The 21,659-nt window shown below is 47.3% G+C and overlaps 1 protein-coding gene across 2 annotated transcripts in view; it reads left to right on the plus strand.

Moving 5' to 3' along the window:
- LOC119390154 (monocarboxylate transporter 9) overlaps positions 1-21,659 on the plus strand; it is an 86,173-nt gene that overhangs the window by 21,080 nt on the left and 43,434 nt on the right. The window contains exons 2-5 of one of the 2 annotated variants that reach the window (XM_037657717.2): positions 82-295; positions 928-1,071; positions 4,429-5,496; positions 9,776-10,419. In XM_037657717.2, the coding sequence (XP_037513645.1) occupies positions 103-295; positions 928-1,071; positions 4,429-5,496; positions 9,776-9,996 (1,626 nt within the window). In that variant the 5' untranslated portion in view covers positions 82-102 and the 3' untranslated portion in view covers positions 9,997-10,419. Of the gene's footprint in view, positions 1-81; positions 296-927; positions 1,072-4,428; positions 5,497-9,775; positions 10,420-21,659 lie in introns of those variants that run through there. The other variant, XM_049414683.1, reaches the window with a different exon arrangement.

Here is a 21,659-nt window from a genome sequence, read left to right on the forward strand (position 1 = left end):
TTTAATTAAGAAGACTCAACCAGTCACAATTTTTTTTTCATTACAAAACTTTCTCTCTCTTGTCAACACGTGTTCGAACAGAGTACGACAGAAGCAGCCGGGATGTCTCCTCCAGCCCACATTCTGGACCGGTGCTGGGGTGTTCCCGTGGTGGCGACCTTCTCGGCATTTCTCGTCTTCCTGGCGCCGTCCTGCGCAGGCCTGCTGTACGTCCTCTTCATGGACGAGTTCGGCATCAGCCACGAAAGGGCCGCCTGGCCCCAGTCCACCTACACGGTGATGTCGAACAGCATAGGTGAGACGCCGTTACGTATAATCCGGCTCACGGTCTCCGTGGCAGTATGCATAGCGGTCGATTTTGCTTGCCGCGAAAAGGTGTGTGCACTTCTGTGGTAGCGGTGCGGCAAAGTAATTCATCAAGGGTGCTAAGAGTCGCCGAGAATGAGCGCTGCGGCGTTCAAGATATTGAGGTGAAATCCGCGCAGAATTTACAAGGCGATGTCGCGTCGTGCGCAGCTGAGCATTCGCTCAAAAGACAATGTGCGGAGGAGATTCGCTGCATGGAGCTCCCACAGACACGTTGAGTCTGCAGCAGTTGCTGATCAAATTTGTGCGGTTCAAGTGCTGTAGTCGATCACGGTAAAAACACCTGTGGCACCCCGCCACAAACGATGATGTACACTTTCGTACAGCCGATATCGCCAGCAACAGTAAAGAGACCAGCCCGGTGTCCCAACCTAGGCTCTGAACTTGTACATCGTTCGCAACCGTCAAGAGTTGAATAGGTATCAAAACGCACGCGCGCGTTGTAATGGAAGGCAGATAAATAACACATCGAGATCAGTAGCAGCGACAGTATGGAGTCGTAGGCTCGGATTCTGCGGCCCCGCTCGTGGTTAAGCTAAACGCAAGTTTCTCTCTTCCCAGGCCTGGTTCAAAGCGTGCTACAACAGAGGGTACCACTCTATTACCTAACCCTGGTCGGAGTCGCCCTCACCTGCACAGGCTTGGTTGCTTCCGCCTTTGCGCCGGACATCACATGGATGACAGCGCTATACGGTGGCGTGTACGGTATGTGAGCACGTGTTTAAACTTTTGTGTTCTTTGGCAAGGGTAAAAGAATTAGGGCAGATTTGCACTGGTGGCCGAGCGTGAAGGAACAGCAGAGCTGGGAGCCCTTCTATACCAGCCAAGCCTAGCCTAACGATGGTCATTTAAGCCTAGATATAGCCACATGAGCACAGAGAGGGGCAGTTAAGTCTAGGGAAGCCATGTTGAGGCTCTCTCTCTCTATTTATTTCTCTCTCTTTCTATTTATTTCTTTTTCTCTGTGTGTATTCCTTTCTCTTTCTTTCTCTGTTTTTTTTTCTTCCTGTCTTCCTTTCTTTCTTTCTCTCTCTCTCTCTTTCTCTTTCTCTCTATCTTTTTCTCTTTCTGTCGTCCATAACAACGCAGTCATGCCTGGAGCGTGCCTGGATAGCCTAGTGGTTGCGATGCTCGCCTTCGGATTGTGCGTACCGGTGTTCGAATCCCGCCTAGCCAGGGCATTTTCTTTCGTTTTATTTATGTCTCCTCCTCTACACTACTCTTATCATCATTTCCTTCCTCCAACGCGTTGCTAGGTTACGCATGGTGACGTCATCGCTCGGCGAGCCGTTTCTGTGCCCAGCGAACCAACGTTACTAGAACCAATTGGTTCTGGTGACGCTGCACCGAACGGCCTAACCTCCGGCCTAAAGAGCTTCGCTGTTAAAGATAACGGCTAACATGCTGGGCAATGTACTTCCGAGTGCTGTTGATTTATTGAACAGACATACTTACTAGCGCTCTCAAAAGTAATTGCACACAGCGGTGTTCCGTGTGTTATCCAGAATAATTCCCATTGCAATTGAAGAAACTATCCATTTTGAGCAATTTTTCTGTCTCAAATCTTTCCACTTTCCCCGGCAACTTTACCTTGAACGCGTTCTATTGCATATACATTTCGGTATTTGCTCATCCTATAGCCCTCTACCACGTGGTCCGAATACAAACATTTCTGCTTCTTTTCCACACCCTTCTTCACGTGTAAAGGCAGCGAGCTTAATCTGTGACAAAGGCTGGCAGCCATTGTCTCGTTTTAAGGCATCCAGTATTAATGGGAGGTTTGTTGCAGCTTCGGAGGTGGCCCTAGTATTTAGATATCGCAGCAGCATCACAGTGATCATGAATACTGCGGATTGTAATAACGAACGCTACTATTGATACCTGGTAATAAGAACGTTACGAATGATGTCATTTTTGCCGGTGACAGCCTAAACTGTGGCAAAGCTCTAAGGTATCCCTAACTTACGACTATCGGAGTGAAGGGGAGTGTTTTTCTAAAACAAGTCACAGTCACGCCGCAAGAGCGAAGCAAGGAACGCGAAAGCAAAAAATTGGAATGTTATATGAAGTAAGGCTAGCAGCTAGCTCCTTTTGCATCCAATCCGGCGTAACTCAACAAGACACTCTGGTACTGGAACACGGACGCTGTAGCGAACGAAGCGACCTTGCAGCAGGTACGATGCTACAAACCAGAATTTTCATCGCTTGCAGGGGGCAGCCATCTTTGGTGAGGGGTTGCGAATCAGGAGGAACGTACGACCATGATAATGCCCGGCCTGTCCTTATCTCGTGCTGGCTGCGAGTGCTCGCTGGCCGTCAGTTTTGACGTAACCAAGCCCGCAGCCCCTAGCACAGGCAGCCCCAACTTATAATAGCTCGGCCAAGATTGTGTATGCTCGCCCTAAACGTGGTTGTGGTAGTAGAAATAACCTGGTCGATAAGCTGTTCGTTGATCTCTGCGAAGTTAGGGAGAGTGCGACCACGCCCGGCCGATCAAAAGTAGGCAGTTGCCGTCGGAGCGACGCAGCCTCGCCTCCTGGGCACCTGCTCCTTCAGTGAGCCTCTCGCGCGACGAAAAGCGGCCAGCGCGTTTCCTCTACGCTTGAACTACGATCGTCGGCTGCCCTCGCGCGTTTGCACTCGAACATGAAACATGCGACGCTCGGGGCGATGTTATCGATTTGGACTTTACACGGAACCTCACGGCGACGGCAAGAATGCGCCTCGAGTGTCCATATAATGGCTATCGCCATAAAAATAGGGGGTTGATTTAGAGCGCTAAGTGCTTTACTATGGAAGAGCAGTAAGCTTTCCCGGAAACGTAAAAAGCGAACGCTTTCATTCCCTGTCTATCTTCTGAAAAAAAAAAAGAAATGAACGATTCGGAGCACTGTGCACTCTACTATTGTATGAATCTGCACCTTGCACCCAACATCCCTATCTGTGTTTAGAAAAAAAACAGATACGATTTACAGTACTGCATGTACTGTATGTGCTATGGGGCAGCTGTAATCTGTCCCAAAAATCTGCGGCTTGAATTTCCGACGTCCACGGTAGGCACAGTCGACCCAGCCAGGACGAAACAGATCATTACCGCACACCCCTCAATACATTTGAAATGGGTGCCCGTCGCACTCCGAACCACCGCAACCCCGATATACGCCAGATAAATTATCTCGTGTAATAGGACACAGTTGGCGTATTCCCCGGAGGAATACGCCAACGAAAGTTAGGTATGATATTCACATCATAGCACCGTAAAGTGCACTTCGTTTCGATAATACACACGTCCGTGCTGTAAAGTGAGTGCTGACGTTACGTTAGACCCGAAGTTATCCTTTAAACGCCAGGCTAGTCGACGTGCCTGTTAAGGCCACGATGTGCACACAGCTACCACGCTTGCAAAAACACGTCGATCTACCTCGTAACACTCGGCTCAAAGCCAAAAAAATGCAGCATAACAACCACTCGCTGATTGCTTCGCATGAAATCGATTCCCACAAGGCGTGGGAACTGTAGAATTTTTCTTTTTTTTACCTAGTGTTTTTGAGGAAAAAAACTGATTAAAAAGGCAACTCATTCGTAATTACGCCGCCGCGAGGCATTTACACCAGAAGTAGAATGCACATTGTTTCTGCCATAACAATATTATGCTTACCTGATTAATCTCGGCTTCGCTAGATGGCGCCACCTATCCGGCCTCTCAGGGGCTTAGGACCTCTCACGTTTACGGCTTCGGTATTCTAGGTCACTCTAGCTTCGGTAATCCGGCTCAAACAACGTGATCGTAATTGGCGCTCGCACGTTGGTTTATTTTGACTCGGCGGCTGGAGTCACCGAAAAGCGGATATCGCGAGTAGCTACGAATGAAGGAGCATTCGCGCGATATGGCCGACACCTAAAACGTATTCGGCGAGTAGTTTACGTTCCATGAAATCAAGTCTACGTTACGCAAAGGTAGGCGCATGCGCAGATTCATCCGGTATTTCGGTAACACGGCAACGTGAAAAGTATAAGGGCAAGCCAAAGACATCTAATAAAGTAATTTGCTTGCCTACGCAGGAGCCGGTGCCGGATTCTCCATGATCAGCCTATCGCTCTACCTTCTACTCTACTTCGACAAGTACCGCGCCACGGCCACCGCCTTTAAGTACGCCGGCTGGGCAGCGTCGGGCATAATAGGTCCCACATTGCTCGGCTACTTTGCCGAAATCTACGGACCCCAGGGAGCTCTCCTTCTCGTCGGAGCGATGGCCCTACACGCGGTGCCGTTGGTGATGCTGCTGGGAGATCCACAACCCTTGACCATACCGGTGTGGTGCGCTAGATCACCACCGAAGGACCCCACAACACCACTTGGTCAGAATGGCGTGCGATGCTTAGCCGGAGGCGCCGAAATGACTCCCAAACGGCCGCTTCTTATGGGACGACTAACAAGACGATACAACACAAATGAAGAAGCCAGTAAAGATCCAGTGCCAAAAGAAAAACCCATGGAGAAGGAGACCACGAAACACACCAGTGTGAAAATTCTGTTGACCGATGTTGCGAAGTTAGAGGTGACTAATCCGTGCAGTGCTAACAGTACGCTGCCTATGAACTGTCACACAAAGCCTGTCAGCGCGAAGCAGATGAGGGTGAATTCGCCAAGTCTCCTGGGACACTACGCGGCACTGCTGCGGAACCCCTTGTTTTACGTGCTTCTGATCGCCTTCATGACGATCGACTACATGATGACGATGGTCGACACCACCATAGTGGAGTACGGTATCGACAAAGGAGTGGCGACCCTGAAGGATGCCAAGCAGCTGCAGACGTACACGGCCACCGGTCAGCTGATCGGCCGCATCGTGGTGCCTTTCGTGTCGGACAAGATCGCCAACAGCCGCTGTCCCTTCACGGCCGCGAGCCTCGCTGTGGCAGCCGCCTGCCTGCTCCTCATATCCCGCGTGAACCATTTCGGCACGCTCGCCGGCCTGACCGCGCTTGTCGGCGTGTGCGAAGGGTACCTGCTGTGCATCAAGGGCGTGCTGATCGGCGACTACTTGGGCGTCGAGACTCTCGCTGCTGTCTGTGGACTGCTTGGAGTGGCCAGTGTTCCTGCCCTATTAAGTGCACCGTCCATTATAGGTAATGATCTTACTTCATTGCATTTCTCCCCTTTGTTAAGGCAACAACTGTGACGTGTTTGAAGATCAATCTTCAGCAATCTTTCAAAGGATTCCATGTCGTTGAAAAACGCTCACTTATAGTTCAGGATAGACACCCGGGTTTTCGTTAGATAGGGAGAGCTAGATTGGGTGCGCCTTAATACAAGGCTGAAGATGTGTAAGCTTGATGACATATGCCTCTAGATCATATGCCATAACACATACCTCTAGACAGAATAATTCGGCGATAAAATGCTTTGCATGCCATCGACCGGGATTTTGATCGCTTACAGAAGGGAGGCACCTACAGAAGAGGCTGTGGTTGAGGCAGAACGAATAACCATGGTAGCTTCGCCCTGTCCGTATCGCATGCTAGACGCCGATGTTCGTTTACCGTCATCTGTGACGCAACCAAATCCGCAGTCACTGCGGTGGTCGCTACGGCAGGTAATTATTTTATTTACAGGACTGGGAGTATTATCCTCTTTCCTATGCAGTTTTGTTCGCGCCTTCCTGATGACGGTTGATTTTTGAGTCACGGTTATCTTCCAAGAGGCTGTTCTCTGACACAAGTATAAATAAATAAATAAATAAATAAATAAATAAATAAATAAATAAATAAATAAATAAATAAATAAATAAATAAATAAATAAACACCAGTCGCCTAATGATATAATGCTAACTTCAAGTGAGTTCGTGCGCTAGCGTGTACAGTAAAACCTCGGTGATACGAATCTCGCGGGGTTACCAAAAATGTTCGTATGATCCGAAATTCGTATCACCAGAAAACATGGAAAATTAGTATGCGACAAAAGAAAGTTGGCATACGTTTTGATTCAGTGTTTCTCAGGGCCGCAGCGACGTCATGAACAGCTCCGCATAATTGCCAGTAAAGTTTTTAGACGTCAACCATCATACTTGTACTCGTAAAGATACGGTGGATGCGCGCTTGTGTAATTACCGAGCCAGATGTGTTGTGCCCGTGACCGCTGGTAGCCCCTTCCGAATCTCACTACGCTTTTCTGCATGACAGCAGAGTACTGCGGCGAAAGTGACTTAAGAATCGCTTTGCACACGATAGAGGCCAAGCTCATTCGCCAAGACCGCCCGCTTCGTCTCTTGGGGTCTTCATCCACCTTTAATGGGACTTCATGACGGACCCGCCGCCTAAGTTTCAGTCTTGTTTCACAGAACGTCTGATTGCGGGGACATGGCTTGCATCGACGTGGCAGGCACGTGTTAACACAGTACAAAGACGCTGCTGCCTCGAGCACAGGAGCACGCGTCAACGCGTCGGCAAAAAAAAAAGAAAAAGAAACGCGACGTCAATGTCATCTGTAATCTAAACCCGAAGGCGCCTAAAGGCATCCAAGATTTGCGCGCACTATCTCGGAGGCAACGACGCACCGTTGATGGTCACGCAGCGCGCATGCCCGCGCCCGCGCGTGACTGCCGCGCCTTCCGCGCCTTCCGCGACAGCGTGGGCAGCAGCTATTCTTACCTCTGCGCTAGCGTACGTTCGTATCAAACGTCGGGGGGTGCAAATCGGTTCGCAACAACCGTACTCCAATACATTGCAGGCTAATGGGCCTTGGCCGGGACCACAGAAAAATTCGTATCACCCCGAAATTCGTGCGAGCCGTGATCGTATCACCGAGGTTTTATTGTATAATGTATCAACGCGCACAAACTGGTCAACGACACCCAAAGAACAAGATGGAAAATGCGACAGTGCTGTTCCCGTTTTACCCAAGTACAAGCCACAAAGTATGGCTGTTTTTGCGCGAGGAAATAACGAGGGAAGGGATCCAGGCGAGCGCAAACTTTCGACTGTTTATTCAAGAGACAGTGCAACCATATATATAGGCATAGGCATGCGCAGCAAACTAGGCACACAGCGAGCGCATACCACCCTAATCACAACCTGTGATCTATGAACTTGCGCTCTGCCTTCCCGTTTTATTTCTTGTTCATTGCGTGGCTTCAGTTACCGTGTTGCATTATGTTCGTCTGACAATGGTCACGTATCGGCTTCTATTATCGCAACTTTAAATTTTGCATCTCTATGAGTCGTGCATTATGATCGTTGCAATGATAAAAGCGATTTGATAACTTTGGTCACATATGGTGGAGTCCTTGAGTGCAATATTTTCGCAGGATATTGCGACAGTTTCATTACGTGACGGTATCCTCAGACGCTCGGGCAAGAACCAAGTATGTACACCCGTGAGCAAAAGTATACGTACCATGGAAGCGCGAGCCGAAATCGCTGTCTACATATATATATATATATATATATATATATATATATATATATATATATATATATATATATATATATATATATATATATATATATATATATATAAATGTACATATATATATATATATATATATATATATATATGTGTGTGTGTGTAAAAGCCACAAAGAAAAATAATATAAAAAAAGTCACAGTTTCGCCGCAACGGCGAAGCAATGAATGCGATAGCAATAAATTGGAATGTAACGCGAAGAACGGAAAGCAGCTCGAAATTGCCAGCGCGTCACTCGAGCCCAAAAGACGCACGAAAAGAACGCACACAGGACGAGCGCGAACTATCATGCGTCACAGCTCGACACTGGAAGCGCACTGCTCAAACATAAAGCAGGACGCACGAAACGAACGAACAGGTACACACAGGACGAGCGCGAACGAACTGTACCAGTCGTTACTTATTTCCGTTTGAACAGCGCGCCTCTTTCGCAAACGCGGCCGCTGCAGCGTCGAAGCGACCTTCGTACGCTCTGTCACTTCAGCGCAGACATCGCCAGGAGAGCACAAGACATACAACCCTCGCTCCCCCGCCAGCCGCCCCCTTCTTTCCTCAAGATAAGCGCACGAAGGCGACCACGTTCGCAGGAACGGGGTCACGATCTTTAAAGCGCGCCACGCGCGGACATCGCGCCATCTACGTGGTAACTCAGAAAGGATACTGATGTAAGAGGTGTATATAAACAAGACGAGCGCGAACTAATTGTGACAGTTGTTACTTATTTCCGTTTTAACAGCGCGCTCCTTTCGCAAACGCGGCCGCTGCAGCGAGCGAAGCGAAGCACCCCACCGTCCGCCCCTTCTTTCCTTGAGATAAGCGCACGAAAGCGACGACGCCCTGTAAAGCGAACAGCAACGGCGTTCGCAGGGGCGGGGCGACGATCTTTAAAGCGCGCGCGCACGTCGCGCCATCTATGTGGCCACTAAGAAAGCATCCTGAATTACATGGTGTATATAAATAGCTCGCCGTTAGCAGGCTGAAAGACTGTGCTGTCGTGGCCTAACGTCTAACGCGGCAGGCTGCAAAGCGAGAGGTCGCCCGTTCGATTCCGCGCGTCGGGAAGACTTTCTGAATTATTTTTCTTTGCGGCTTTTCTATATATATATACACATATACATATACGGTGAATGACGGCGGCCACCGACGGCAAAAATCAGCCGAGACTCTCCATATAATTGCTATCGCAATAAAATATTTTCTGAAGCGCATGACAGGGGATTCGAACCTGCGACCCCTCGCTCGGCCGCGCGCGCGTTTAACAAGTCGGCCACAGAGCATGCGTCTTTCAGCATACTAACGGCGAGCTACATATGTACACGATTTACCGCTGGCAGTATGCAGAGCTCGGAGGCTTTCATCGTGTTCTCTCTATTACCAGCGAGATGGCGCGAAGGGTGCACTTTAAGGGTCATCCCCCCCTGGTTGCGATGCGCGCGCGCCTCCTACCTCTACCATCTATACTTTGCCCTACATTGCATGGTCGCCCGTGCGCGCGCGCTTATCTCGCGATGGGGGCGGTTTGTACGTCTTGTGCTTTCACCGCAAAGTTTGTGTTCAAGGTACAGAGCACACGAAGGTCACTTCACTCGTTGCAGTGGCCGCGTTTGTGAAAGGAGCGCGCTGCTGAAACACAGAGAAGTAACAACTGTGACAGTTGTTAGTTCGCGCTCGTCTTGTGTATACCTGTGCGCTCGTTTCGTGCGTCTTTCTTTGTTTTTGAGCAGCACGCTTTAAGTGGTGAGCTGTGACAGTTGTTAGTTTGCGCTCGTCTTGTGTGTGTTCTTTTTATGTGTCATTTGTGTTTGAGCAGCGCGCTGCAAGTTTCGAGCTGCTTGCCGTTCTTCGCGTGACATTCCAGTTTGTTGCTAACGCATTTGTTGCCTCAACCTTGCGGCGAAACTGCGATTTTTTATTTGTCTAATTTCACCGTTTCACATTTACAGGCTTTTTCAGAGATAAACTGGGCTCGTACGACAAATTTTATTGGATGCTGGCCGCTGTAAGCCTCATGTCTGCCTGCCTTATGGGCTGCATAGCGGGGATGGACAAAGTGCATCGAAAGACTTGGCTCATCGAGAATCCCAACAAGAAACCGGTTGGACAGATAGTGGGGACAGCGTACGGTACAGATGTAGCTTCTTCAAAGGACCGTTCGTCGTCATGACGTCTGACAACGTCATCGACTCTGTGTTTCAAGGAGCTGCTGTTAGCCTCATGTCTGCCTGCCTTGTGGGCTACACAGCGGCGATGGACAAACTTCATCGCAAAGCGTGGGACATCGACACGCCTAGAAAGAAACTGGCAGTACAGGCAGTGGTGTCAGTTTATGACACTGATGTGCGTTCTTCAAGTGATCCTTCGCCCTCCTGACGCCTGTCAACGTGATTGAGTCTGTTAGCAGCTTTGACAGCTTAGCCGCGACACCGAATGCACTTCGGAAATTGTGGCAAAGTGAACGCTACGGATGCTCGGAACGCGTTACACGTCATCGTGATACACTTGCGTGATATTCAGCGGCTTTGGTGTGTGGGGTTTACCGAGCACTATAAAACCGTCTCTATCGCGAAATGTGACGAAGTTGATGGGCATGTGAAGGAAGGAAAATGAGATAGAGGAAAGACGGATGTTAACCAGTTTGGCGTAACCGGTATGCTACCCTGCACAGGGGGAAGGGATGGGGGAGATTGAGAAAAGAGTAAAGAAAGAGAGAAAGAGAGGGGAACATACAGGCACACACATAACTTCACCGCGCAGAGCGGCAGTCTTGTGCGGTACGTGGCATCATTAAGAGTCTACAGCCGCTCGTGTAAGTCTGTTGTCCTTAGGAATTTGAGCAATGCCTTGGTTGCTTGAATTCTCGATGACTTTTCAGGATGGCATTGGTGAATTGTTTCTAGTGTCTAGTGAGCATGTGAGATTTCTGGAGGAACTAGGAACACCGTGCTGAAAAGGGAAAATTTATCCATTTTTTTTCTGCGCAAGTATTTGCGGGCTAGTCCTTTGAACTGTTTTGTGGAAATATTCTGGTTTAACGGAAAAGATGCTTCCTGCATCGGCTAGTCGATGGATGAAGCTTCTTTGTGCAGAGAATTCGTCAGTGAGGTCCTCAGGGGCATTTTGTCATCTACACCCATGCAGCTACAGCAGCGCCCAGACTGTGTGAATGCACCGGGTGAAACTTGGTAAAACGGGTGGGCACGGTATAAAAGATGTGACTAAAAAGAAAAACAGCCGCAGCAGTAGAAGCGTGCCGAGAAGCAAATGTGTCAATGCGCGGCAAAAGTTGCTGAATATCATCGATGACAGTGAATAGCCGGACCAGGCCCGTAGGCAGGGGGAGGGGGCGCCCCCCCCCGAAATTTTCTGATGCATGGTGTTTTACCGCAAATAAATAATAAAAATAGGTGCTTTTCTCAAATAGTCAAGGCTTTCAGCAAGTGCCCCCCCCCGAACCCCGAAAAAAATTCCTGGCTGCGGGCCTGAGCCGGACGCTTCCAAAAAAACTATGCACTTTAATATGGGAAATAGTGGCGCACCTAAGTGCTTACGCTTATTAGAGTGTCGGTAATAAAGCAACACATTCTGCTGATAGTTGGGGTGGCGAGATCGTATAGCTGTACAGTACGTGAACATATACCAGATTTGTTTCCGACTCTCGACGACCAGGAGATGTCATGCGCTTTCAAAATTATCGCGCTCTCATAATATCTGAAATCCCGATGAAACCAGGAAACACGCACAAGAGGTGAGCATTACAAGATGTTTATTCTTCCGAGGAGCGCACGCTTTGATGCGTATAGCTTACGTGATATGCCAGCAATGAGGGCATTTGTTTTTCAACGTGGCAGACCATGCCGGTCTAAACAACAAAACCGCTCCACCTTTGCGGCCAGTACGATGAAACGCCATAGGCGCCAGGAAAATGTAGCATCTGCTGACGGGAGAGTGTTTAAAGAAAGCTAGATAAACAGTTGCAGGATACGCCCATCTTCATAGGAATCCGAGATCGTATTTTTTTCTGAACACTTTCTTTAAAAACGCATATTTTTCTTAAGCTAGAACATAGGCGAATAAACTTCAAGACGTGGGACAATTGGCGTATTACTGCGAAAAGAAAATGATCCACAAAATGTGCCCGAGTTGCAGCAAGACTTCATTAAAGCTTACATTAAATATTAGCATAATTGGTACAGGGTGATTCCACGTAAGATCGAACAAACGATGGCTGGTCGACCTCTCAAATTTATTTCAAAATTTTATATATTATTGCCTGATGAGTGGAAAGAAGAGATCCGCAATTTGTTTTGCCGCTAAAAATTTTTTCGAACCACAGGAAATTAATAATCACGAAGAGGTGGAGTGGAGCGCTCATCCGCTCTGCTGTTTTGGCCAACTTTCGTTATGAATTGCACAAAATATATTAAAGTTAGGTAGCTGAAATTTATTTACCTAAATATATGCATGTTTTTTGCTTCTGCTCAGGTATTTTTAGTTTTTATGTGTAGTGTAGATGTCTTTATAAAAAACCTCAAAAATGGCCCAATTGGCAAAATTTTCTTTACTTTGAAGGTCTTTATCTCAAAAAAGCCTTGTAGCAGAGGTACGAAAATTCGGCATTACGTTTTTCGCATGCGTATCTACCAAACAGCCAAATCTTGTATTGATATAACTTTCCAGTAAATAGATATAATCGGGCTAAATTCAAGAAAACACCGAACAATGAAAACTTCTGACGACAATTAAAAAAAAAACCCATTTTTTAAATTTCTTAAACTTTGTCCACTTATTCTCCTCCACATCAGCTTTCACAATCATTAAAAACATGTTGCATAAGGTCGTTGCACTAATAGTTACGGCCCCTCCGATGAGACCCTTAGGCAAGGATGGGCAATTCCGACTTCTTGCCCAGCAAGTGTATAAAATGCAGGCAGGATTGAACTTCTTTTTATTAAAAGGTCAGCAGGTACCTAAAAAGGTGCCGCCGGCACTGAAGACGTTAATTTTGAAATTATTTGGTCACTGCAGCGGCCACGAGCACGGAGCTACCGAGTAGGCGCGCGCGCACCCGAGATGCTCGTTGTAAGAGACGGCGCAGTGAGAGCTCGTTCTCGCGTCCTCAGACCGATTGAGTTCGAAACAGCAACACCTCTCGGGTGACTTGAACGCACGTGCACTGTAGCTTAGCTATTCTATCCGCCCTCTGTTCGCATCTCAGCTAGGCGCTGATAACACGGCGGAGATGGAAGCAAGATGAAAACTCTATAAGGGAGCTATGAGCGCTCGCTTCACGCACGCTGCTGCCAGAGAAACTGCGCTGTGCCAGTTGCGATCGGTGGAAAGCATGAACGTGGCGCTCCAGTGGCAAAGCAAAATATGGATTGTGAAAGGAAAGAAAAGCAAAACTATCGGTAACCGGATGCGCTTGGCTATCTTAGATGTCGGCAGCAGACGGCGTGAACTGGCCGCGCGTTCGGTGCGCTGTTCACACTTCATTCGGCGCGGATAGTTCTTGTGCTTTGCTCTTACTCTACTCCTCCTGTGCGTCTCATGACGAGAAAGTATAGCTCTGAATGAGTCTATTGTGGAGACTACCTTTCGAAGCACAAGAAGCTTAAAGGAGTACTGACACGAATTTTAAAAAATTTCCCATTGTTGCTCTAAATAAAAATACTGGTGTCGAGAAACGTAAAACGACTATTGTGGTGCCTGGGAATGCATCCTATATATTTTAATTAGCGCCACCTTAAAAAGACACTTTCGGTTTCGATATCGAGGGGGTGGCTTCTCAGTGTCGTTTCATAGCAGTGTGACGTCACGGAGATACAGAAATTCGCGACGTACTAGCGAGAAATCCGTCATCTGCTCGTGGTGCAATAGACAACGATGAGTGAATTGTCGTCCAGTGACCCTGACAGTGATTTCTACGATTTAGGCTGTATGCAGGACGCAGAACTCGCGAACTCGGAGGAACTGTCTTGACTTGTCGGGATAATGTCCTTGCAGTCTGCCTGGCTTGCAAATGCTCAGCGACGAAAACTTCAAAGTCAAATTAAAATATTTTATACGTGTTCTCCGACTCCAGTGTGTGGACAGCGTGGACACTGCATACCAACGAAGCAAAAAATGTCCCTTTTGCGATGTCTCAAAATCGTGTCAGTACTCCTTTAATTATTGCAAAGTAGCCAAAATTTCGCAGAGTTACCGACCTAGACATAAATGCTTTGAAGGACCGTTTAACGCCCGAAAGATCAGTGACTGTCAGTGAGACGGACTACTTGTGCTACGCATGCTTTTGCTACCACTGCAATGAAAGATCTTCACGGAACGCACAGTTTAACGATGACATTCTTATGCCCCCTGAAAAAGAAATCGACGCAATTAACCAGATCACTGCGACTACCGGTGCACGTGCGTTCAAGTCACCTGAGAGGTGTTGCTGTTTCGAATTCAATCGGTCTGAGGACGCGAGAACGAGCTCTCACTGCGCCGTCTCTTACAACGAGCATCTCGGGTGCGCGCGCGCCTACTCGGTAGCTCCGCGCTCGTGGCCGCTGCAGTGACCAAATAATTTCAAAATTAACGTCTTCAGTGCCGGCGGCACCTTTTTAGGTACCTGCTGACCTTTTAATAAAAAGAAGTTCAATCCTGCCTGCATTTTATACACTTGCTGGGCAAGAAGTCGGAATTGCCCATCCTTGCCTAAGGGTCTCATTGGAGGGGCCGTAACTATTAGTGCAACGACATTATGCAACATGTTTTTAATGATTGTGAAAGCTGATGTGGAGGAGAATAAGTGGACAAAGTTTAAGAAATTTAAAAAATGGGGTTTTTTTTTTAATTGTCGTCAGAAATTTTCATTGTTCGGTGTTTTCTTGAACTTAGCCCGATTATATCTCTTTACTGGAAAGCTATATAAATACAAGATTTGGCAGTTTGGTAGATACGCATGCGAAGAACGTAATGCGGAATTTTCGTACCTCTGCTACAAGGCTTTTTTGAGATAAAGACCTTCAAAGTAAAGAAAATTTTGCCGATTGGGCCATTTTTGAGGTTTTTTATAAAGACATCTACACTACACATAAAAACTAAAAATACCTGAGCAGAAGCAAAAACATGCATATATTTAGGTAAATAAATTTCAGCTACCTAACTTTAATATATTTTGTGCAATTCATAACGAAAGTTGGCCAAAACAGCAGAGCGGTTGAGCGCTCCACTCCACCTCTTCGTCATTATTGATTTCCTGTGGTTCGAAAAAATTTTTGGCGGCAAAACAAATTGCGGATCTCTTCTTTCCACTCATCAGGCAATAATATATAAAATTTTGAAATAAATTTGAGAGGTCGACCAGCCATCGTTTGTTCGATCTTACGTGGAATCACCCTACGCTGTTTACGGTCACCGCCTTCGTACTGAAACGTCATTAAGACTGCGAATAGGTTATTACGTTAACCCTTTCCATGGTTGTAAAAAAAAGTATGTTAGGGCGATATTTACATCCACTTTTGTGGTTTAATGTTTTGTATACAAAATAATAAAAGAAAACGTAAACAAGGAAACCACACGCTTTCGCTTGATAATCAGATTCTAGTCATTTTATTTCTGTTGCTGGGAGTATACTCCGCTTGAATTCTTCTGTAGGACGTGGCGACATCGGACATGTATTCTTTCATGTGAATCCTTAGTTCTTGCTTTTCCTTCGTTTTTTCCCCTCGCGTTCAGCTGTAATTTGATGGCATGTCCAGTTGTCAACGCGCAGCCTGTATCTACAGAAATAAACTGTTTGGTGTGCCTTGAGAATTAGGTCCGCATGTTTATTGCCGTAGCTACGCTTAAGTTTGACTTCAAGAGAAAGAAGAAAAGTTTGGCAGCAAAGAAGAAAAGTTTGGCAGGTGTTTCCCTCCTGTAACACAAGAAGGCGAAAGTTTTGCTGAACTTGTGTAAGACAAGATGAGTTGCAAGGAGCAGCATAGTATCTTTGACATTAATAGGGACCCTTTGAGCGCGTTATGCGTGCCCCTTTTCGTGTTGTGCATGTATTTACATCGTCCGCTTCGCACTTCCGAAGTTCGGAATCCTCTTGCCTTCGGCATCGTGCTCGTACAGAAGCAGAAGTACCAGCAGTGACACGCGCTGCTTCCGCAGTGGCATCCTTGCGCGACTGTCCCCGCGAGCCGCACGGATGTGCATTCGCTCCCCTTCTCACCGCCGACTAGCGCCGTCGGCAACAGCCGACTGAGCCGACGCCGCAGCAACTGAGCTTCGTTTGGCGTAAGTGCACAGTGGGCGCGCGCCCTCTTGTATGCGCAACAACGCCTACTGGCCTACTCTGCAGAGTAAAGCTGAGAGAATGTGTCGGCTGTACTTACTTACGATTTCTTCATCAGCTCGCAGTTTGCGATTTCTGCGTGCATCCTCAGAAGGATTTCTTTTCAACAAGGCGTGTTTCGCGTCAAGGTCATCAGTTTTACGATCGGATTTTCAAAAAAATCGGCAGATTCCACGCGTTGTGGGAATCGGTTTCACGCGAAGCAGTCAGCCAGTACTTCTATGCTGTATTTTATGGCTTTGAGCCAAACGTTACGAGGTGGATCGACGTGTATTTACAAGTGTGGTAGCTGCGTGCACATCGTGGGCTTACCAGGCTCGTCGACAACACTGGCGTTTAAAGGGTAACTTATGGTGCGACGTAACGTCAGCCCTCACGTTATAGTACATACGTCAGTATTATCGCAGTTAAGTGTACTTTATGGTGCAATCGTGTGAATATCATACGTAACTGTCGTTAATATATTCCTCCGGAGTCGAGCAATGCTTCAATAGCTTGCTGAATCATAAGAATACAAAGTTAATGTTTATTAGGCTGCTGAAAGCGGAGTCAACACTGGAACCAGAGACGTTAATCTGATATGACGCCTGTATCGTAGGAGTACATATGCAGTCTTTATTGCTCTCCTATAAAATTAGATAGCCAGCACAACAACCACAAGTGACGTTGCACCGACATTACGCCAGCATAGGGTGTTTCCAAACCAGTTCATAGACCTGGCGTGGCTCTCTAATAGAATACCTGATGGCAGGTCCCACGCCCTGTGCGAATCGGTTTCATGCGAAGCAGGCGACCAGTGGTTCTATGATGCATTTGCTAAGTGTTACAATGTGGATCGACGTGTTTTTGTAAATGGAGGAGTTGTGTGCACATCGTGGGCTTACCAGGCACGCCGACTCGACTGATGTTTAAATGGTAAATTATGATCTAACGTAGTTTCATCTCACCGACGCGACGGTGAGATGAAAATTCGGCAGATCCCGCGCGTTGTGTGAACCGGTTTCATGAGAAGCAGTCAGCGGGTACTTTTACGCTGTATTTTATGGCTTTGAGACAAGTGTTACAAAGTGGATCGACGTGTTTGTGCAAGTGTGGTAGCTGTGTGCACATCGTGGTATTACCAGGCTCGTCGACAGCACTGGCGTTTAAAGGGTAACTTATGGTGCGACGTAACGTGAGCCGTGACGTTAGGGTACATACGTCAGTATTATCAAAACTACGTGCAGGTTATGGTGTAATTATGTGAATATTATACGCAACTTTCGTTAACGTATTACTCTTACAAAAAAACGTCAGTCCACCTTGTAACGCTTTGCTGAAAGCAAATAAACAATGCAGCATAGACAACTACTTGCTGATTGCTTCGCATGAAATCGATTCTCACATGGCGGGGGATCTGCCGAGTTTCATGTCGGGACCTGACAGAAATATATGTCATATCTTCTCACCCTCCTATGGCAATTTGGTCTACACGAAGTTAAGGAGGCGATCACGAGACCACCCAGAGGTAGGCGGCTAGATAGATAGATAGATAGATAGATAGATAGATAGATAGATAGATAGATAGATAGATAGATAGATAGATAGATAGATAGATAGATAGATAGATAGATAGATAGATAGATAGATAGATAGATAGATAGAAACGCTTAAAGTGCCAAAGGTTCGCTAAGAAATGCTTCACATTTATAAGACACCTAAGCTTTTTAATATGCACGAAGGAAAGCCAGACAGACGTGCAGCACTCATGCAAGTTGTGTAGCTTTTCTCTATGCGTGCCATGGCAGCTTAACATGTGACGTGTCTCACTGCTATACTCGAGGGCGTGTGTTCGATTCCCTGCCCTAGCAGTCGCATTGCGATGGGGGTGACAGGCAAGAATACCCATGTACTCAGATTGAGAACACCAGGTGGTCGAAGTTAATATAGAGTCGCCACTACAACCTGCCTCAATCATATCACGCTTTTGGCGCCTAAAACACCAGGCGTTGTTCGCTTTCCTCCACAGTTTTCAGTTTTTTAGATGTGAAGCATCTTATGGCGGAGTTCAATCCGGTGGTGGTGGTGGTGGTGTGCGGCGTGGCCACCCTTACTGCGCATGCGCAAGCCCTCTCCACAACCTCATCTCCCTCTCCACTCCCCTCCCCCTCTCACCTTCCCATTTCCCCTCCCTTCCCCCTCACCCTCTCCACTTCCACTCTCCCACTCTCCCCTTTCCCTCCCCTTTCCCTCTCTCCACTTCCCACTCTCCACTGCCCCTCTCCCCTTTGCCTCTCTCCCCTCCCCTCTCCACTCCCCCTCTGAAACGCGGGCTCTACATGCCGAAACGCTGCTTCGCATCGCCTCATGGTTCCCCTTTAGCGGGAGATGGTGTGATTTTCTTGTTGCATTTAATGTCAAAATGACTTCTTAAGAACGAACCAAAATCTTGGTTCTTGTATGATGCATTCAAGTATGCGGACGGTGTCAGCGTCGCAGCACGTTGAGGCACATTGTTTTTATTGTCCAACAACAGCACAAAAGGTCGCTTGCACTGCGCAAGGCGCCACAACCACGCTCACTATCTCCCTTCGTAATTCCTGAGTATACCTTGAGGCAACGGGTTGTGGCCAGCGTTGCGGAGTTGCCACTCCGGAACTGGAATTACTCCGGAATCATTCCACATTTTGGCGACCCCGGAATGGAATGGGGACAACGCTAGGAGGAATGGAATGAGAATGGAATTAAGCGCTTTTTGCACGGAATAGAATTACCGTCTTTTTCCGAAAATAGAGCACGTTTTCGTCTACGCACTGTTTTTCGAACTTCAAACATTAGTAAGCCAGAGCCTCGAATTTAACAATAAAACAGTATTTTAAAAATGACTTGGCTGATTATAAGCATGGTACATTTATAAGCAATGCGCCTACGACAATTCTGTCCGTTAACCTAATCTTTTCTCTATATTCACGACCGCTCCAGACGCGTGGCAAAACTGATTAGTCTTCTTGCACACTACTTTTGTCAGCTTAAAAATACGCTATATTGTCATTATACCATTAACACATTTAAGCATAAACAATATTAAAACATCAGCATTCGTTCAAACATGGTCACCATGCAAATACTATAGGTAGCGGGAGAACTGCCCTATGGGAATTAGTAGGGTGGTTGTACTGCACGAGAAATGTCACCAAGCTACTATCCCTGGACCTTGGTCACGTGTTTTGCGTACTTTTGCAATTCTTATTGCATCTGATGACAGAAGCTTTATGGGGCGTTCATTCTTAACTCGATAAAACTATCAAGATGCATTTCCTACGTTGACGAATTACAGGCATGGAATTGAACTGCCCAGCCATTCCCGAAGTGGGAATGGGCTCTGTTTTTTTCATTCCGAGGAATTGAAAGGAATGGATTTGCGGCAAGTTCTAGTTCCCCGGAATGGAATTGGAATGGAATGGAGGCGCCCATTCCGCAACATTGGTTGTGGCCATGTCAGCGTGTCATGCCATTTACGCGAGGTAATTCCTGCCGAATGTGGTCAACAAACGGAGCTGCGAATCCTGCGTGTACGCTATCACCACTGAAGACCCTGGTCGACTGTGTCACCCTGTCGCTGACAACACTTGTACGACGCGGAACAGGTTTGCAACATCGATATTCAAATTTACACATTTGAGTATTCTTCATACGCCCTTTCCCCTTGATGCATACAAAGTAGAGACTATTTAACGCTAGGTCTCAATTCATCAGACAGAAAATGATTAACTTGATATGTGGTTTAAATATGTGAGGGCCGCCGTCTGTACCGTGTACAGCAGTCAGCACGCTTAACTCGAACTCTCCGCCGCGTGGCCGCGACGCACTTCGACTGAAACCAGCGCCGCCAAGCGTTGGACATGGTATGTTTACCGTAGCTAACGATAGAAGGAGCGCGGGTCGATTTCGCTAGCGAATTTCTGTTTCACTTCTGCCTGATCGGCGGGTCAAATAAACTCACTTGGCCAGTTTTCTCCCGGTTTCACTCGTGGCTACGTTCTCACGCGCGCCCATGATATTCGTTGCCGTATGCTTATCTCGGCATTGAACCACTGCGTGCTACAGCTCACGCAACTTTCGAGTTTGAAATCGCAGCTGCCCCTCGAAAGAAAAGATATATTGGAAGGCAGAGCAAACGCACGTTCATGGCACGTTCATGTAAAAGTTGCGCAATAAATAAATCTGAAATGCGGTGGTATAATTCATGTTCTCATTAATTTTCAAACTACTACTACTACTACTACTACTACTACTACTACTACTACTACTACTACTACTACTACTACAGCTTCTACTACTACTTTTACTACTACTGAAACAACAACAACAACAACTACTACTACTACTACTAAAACAACAACAACAACTACTACTACTACTACTAATACGACTACTACTACTACTACTACTGAAACAACAACAGCTACAACTACTACTACTACTACTACTACTACTACTACTATTACTACTACTACTACTACTACGACGACGACGACGACGACGGCATAGCGCAGATTAAGACAGCCTCGCTGTACAACCATAGCGCTAATAGCTATGCTACAGTGTGAGTTATAGAGAGTGTGGATGTCGTTATTATCGCGGTATTTATAATTTTTGGGATTATTTAGGAAGACTCCTGGTACTCTGCGTAATGACGAGGCATTTCATGGATAAAAAAAATTGCAGTGGCTTAGCTCGGCTATGCCAGGATATACGTAGCGTTAGCAAAGGTTCAGCTGATTATTCTGAGCTTTCCGATTGTCTAGGATTAGCTTGATTTCATGCTTACCGCTGCTCCAATGACACATATTCGGCCACATCGTTCAGAACCGGTAGACCTGGCGGCATGGCCGGGTAACGATAACCATTGGTAACGCTAAAGAGCGGGATGTTCTGCTTAACGAGAAAGTTCTTGCACGTTGTACGAACCCGCGCCACGGTTTCACCCCACTCAGGCGCCGCCACTAAACTCAACGTTTCACGCATGGCACTACTTAGCGGCGTCAAGTCTTTCATGTGCCATAGTCTTTCACACACGTCGCACACGTATCCAAACGGATTGTTTACGAAGTCCGTCTCGAAGTTCCGAGTCGCACTGGCGCTTTCGCTTAGTTTCAAAGTATAGGCAGTCGATCGGTGAGCCTTGACGTCATCGACGGCGTCTTGTTGTTGCTGCTGCAGAGATGGTCGGGCACGTCGCTCAGCATCCTGGCGACGCCGCTTTGCTAGACGTTCCTCCCTTTCCTTCAGTGTCTCCGCGGCACGTTTAGCCTTCCTCTGTTCATTCTTCGTACGCTGAACCGCTAATTGCCAGGCAACTACTTCGGGATCCGATGACATAAGCTTCTCGGCTCTTCTGCGCCGTTGAGCAGCATTTGCGCTCTCTTTCTCCATGGCGTTACCCGCCTGCAAACGCCAGTCAGAGGCGCTATGAAGCGGCACCAGCGCATTGTCAGACGGCGACTGCACAGCGAAGG

This window comes from Rhipicephalus sanguineus, chromosome 4 (assembly GCF_013339695.2).
Source record: "Rhipicephalus sanguineus isolate Rsan-2018 chromosome 4, BIME_Rsan_1.4, whole genome shotgun sequence".
NCBI lineage: Eukaryota > Metazoa > Arthropoda > Arachnida > Ixodida > Ixodidae > Rhipicephalus > Rhipicephalus sanguineus.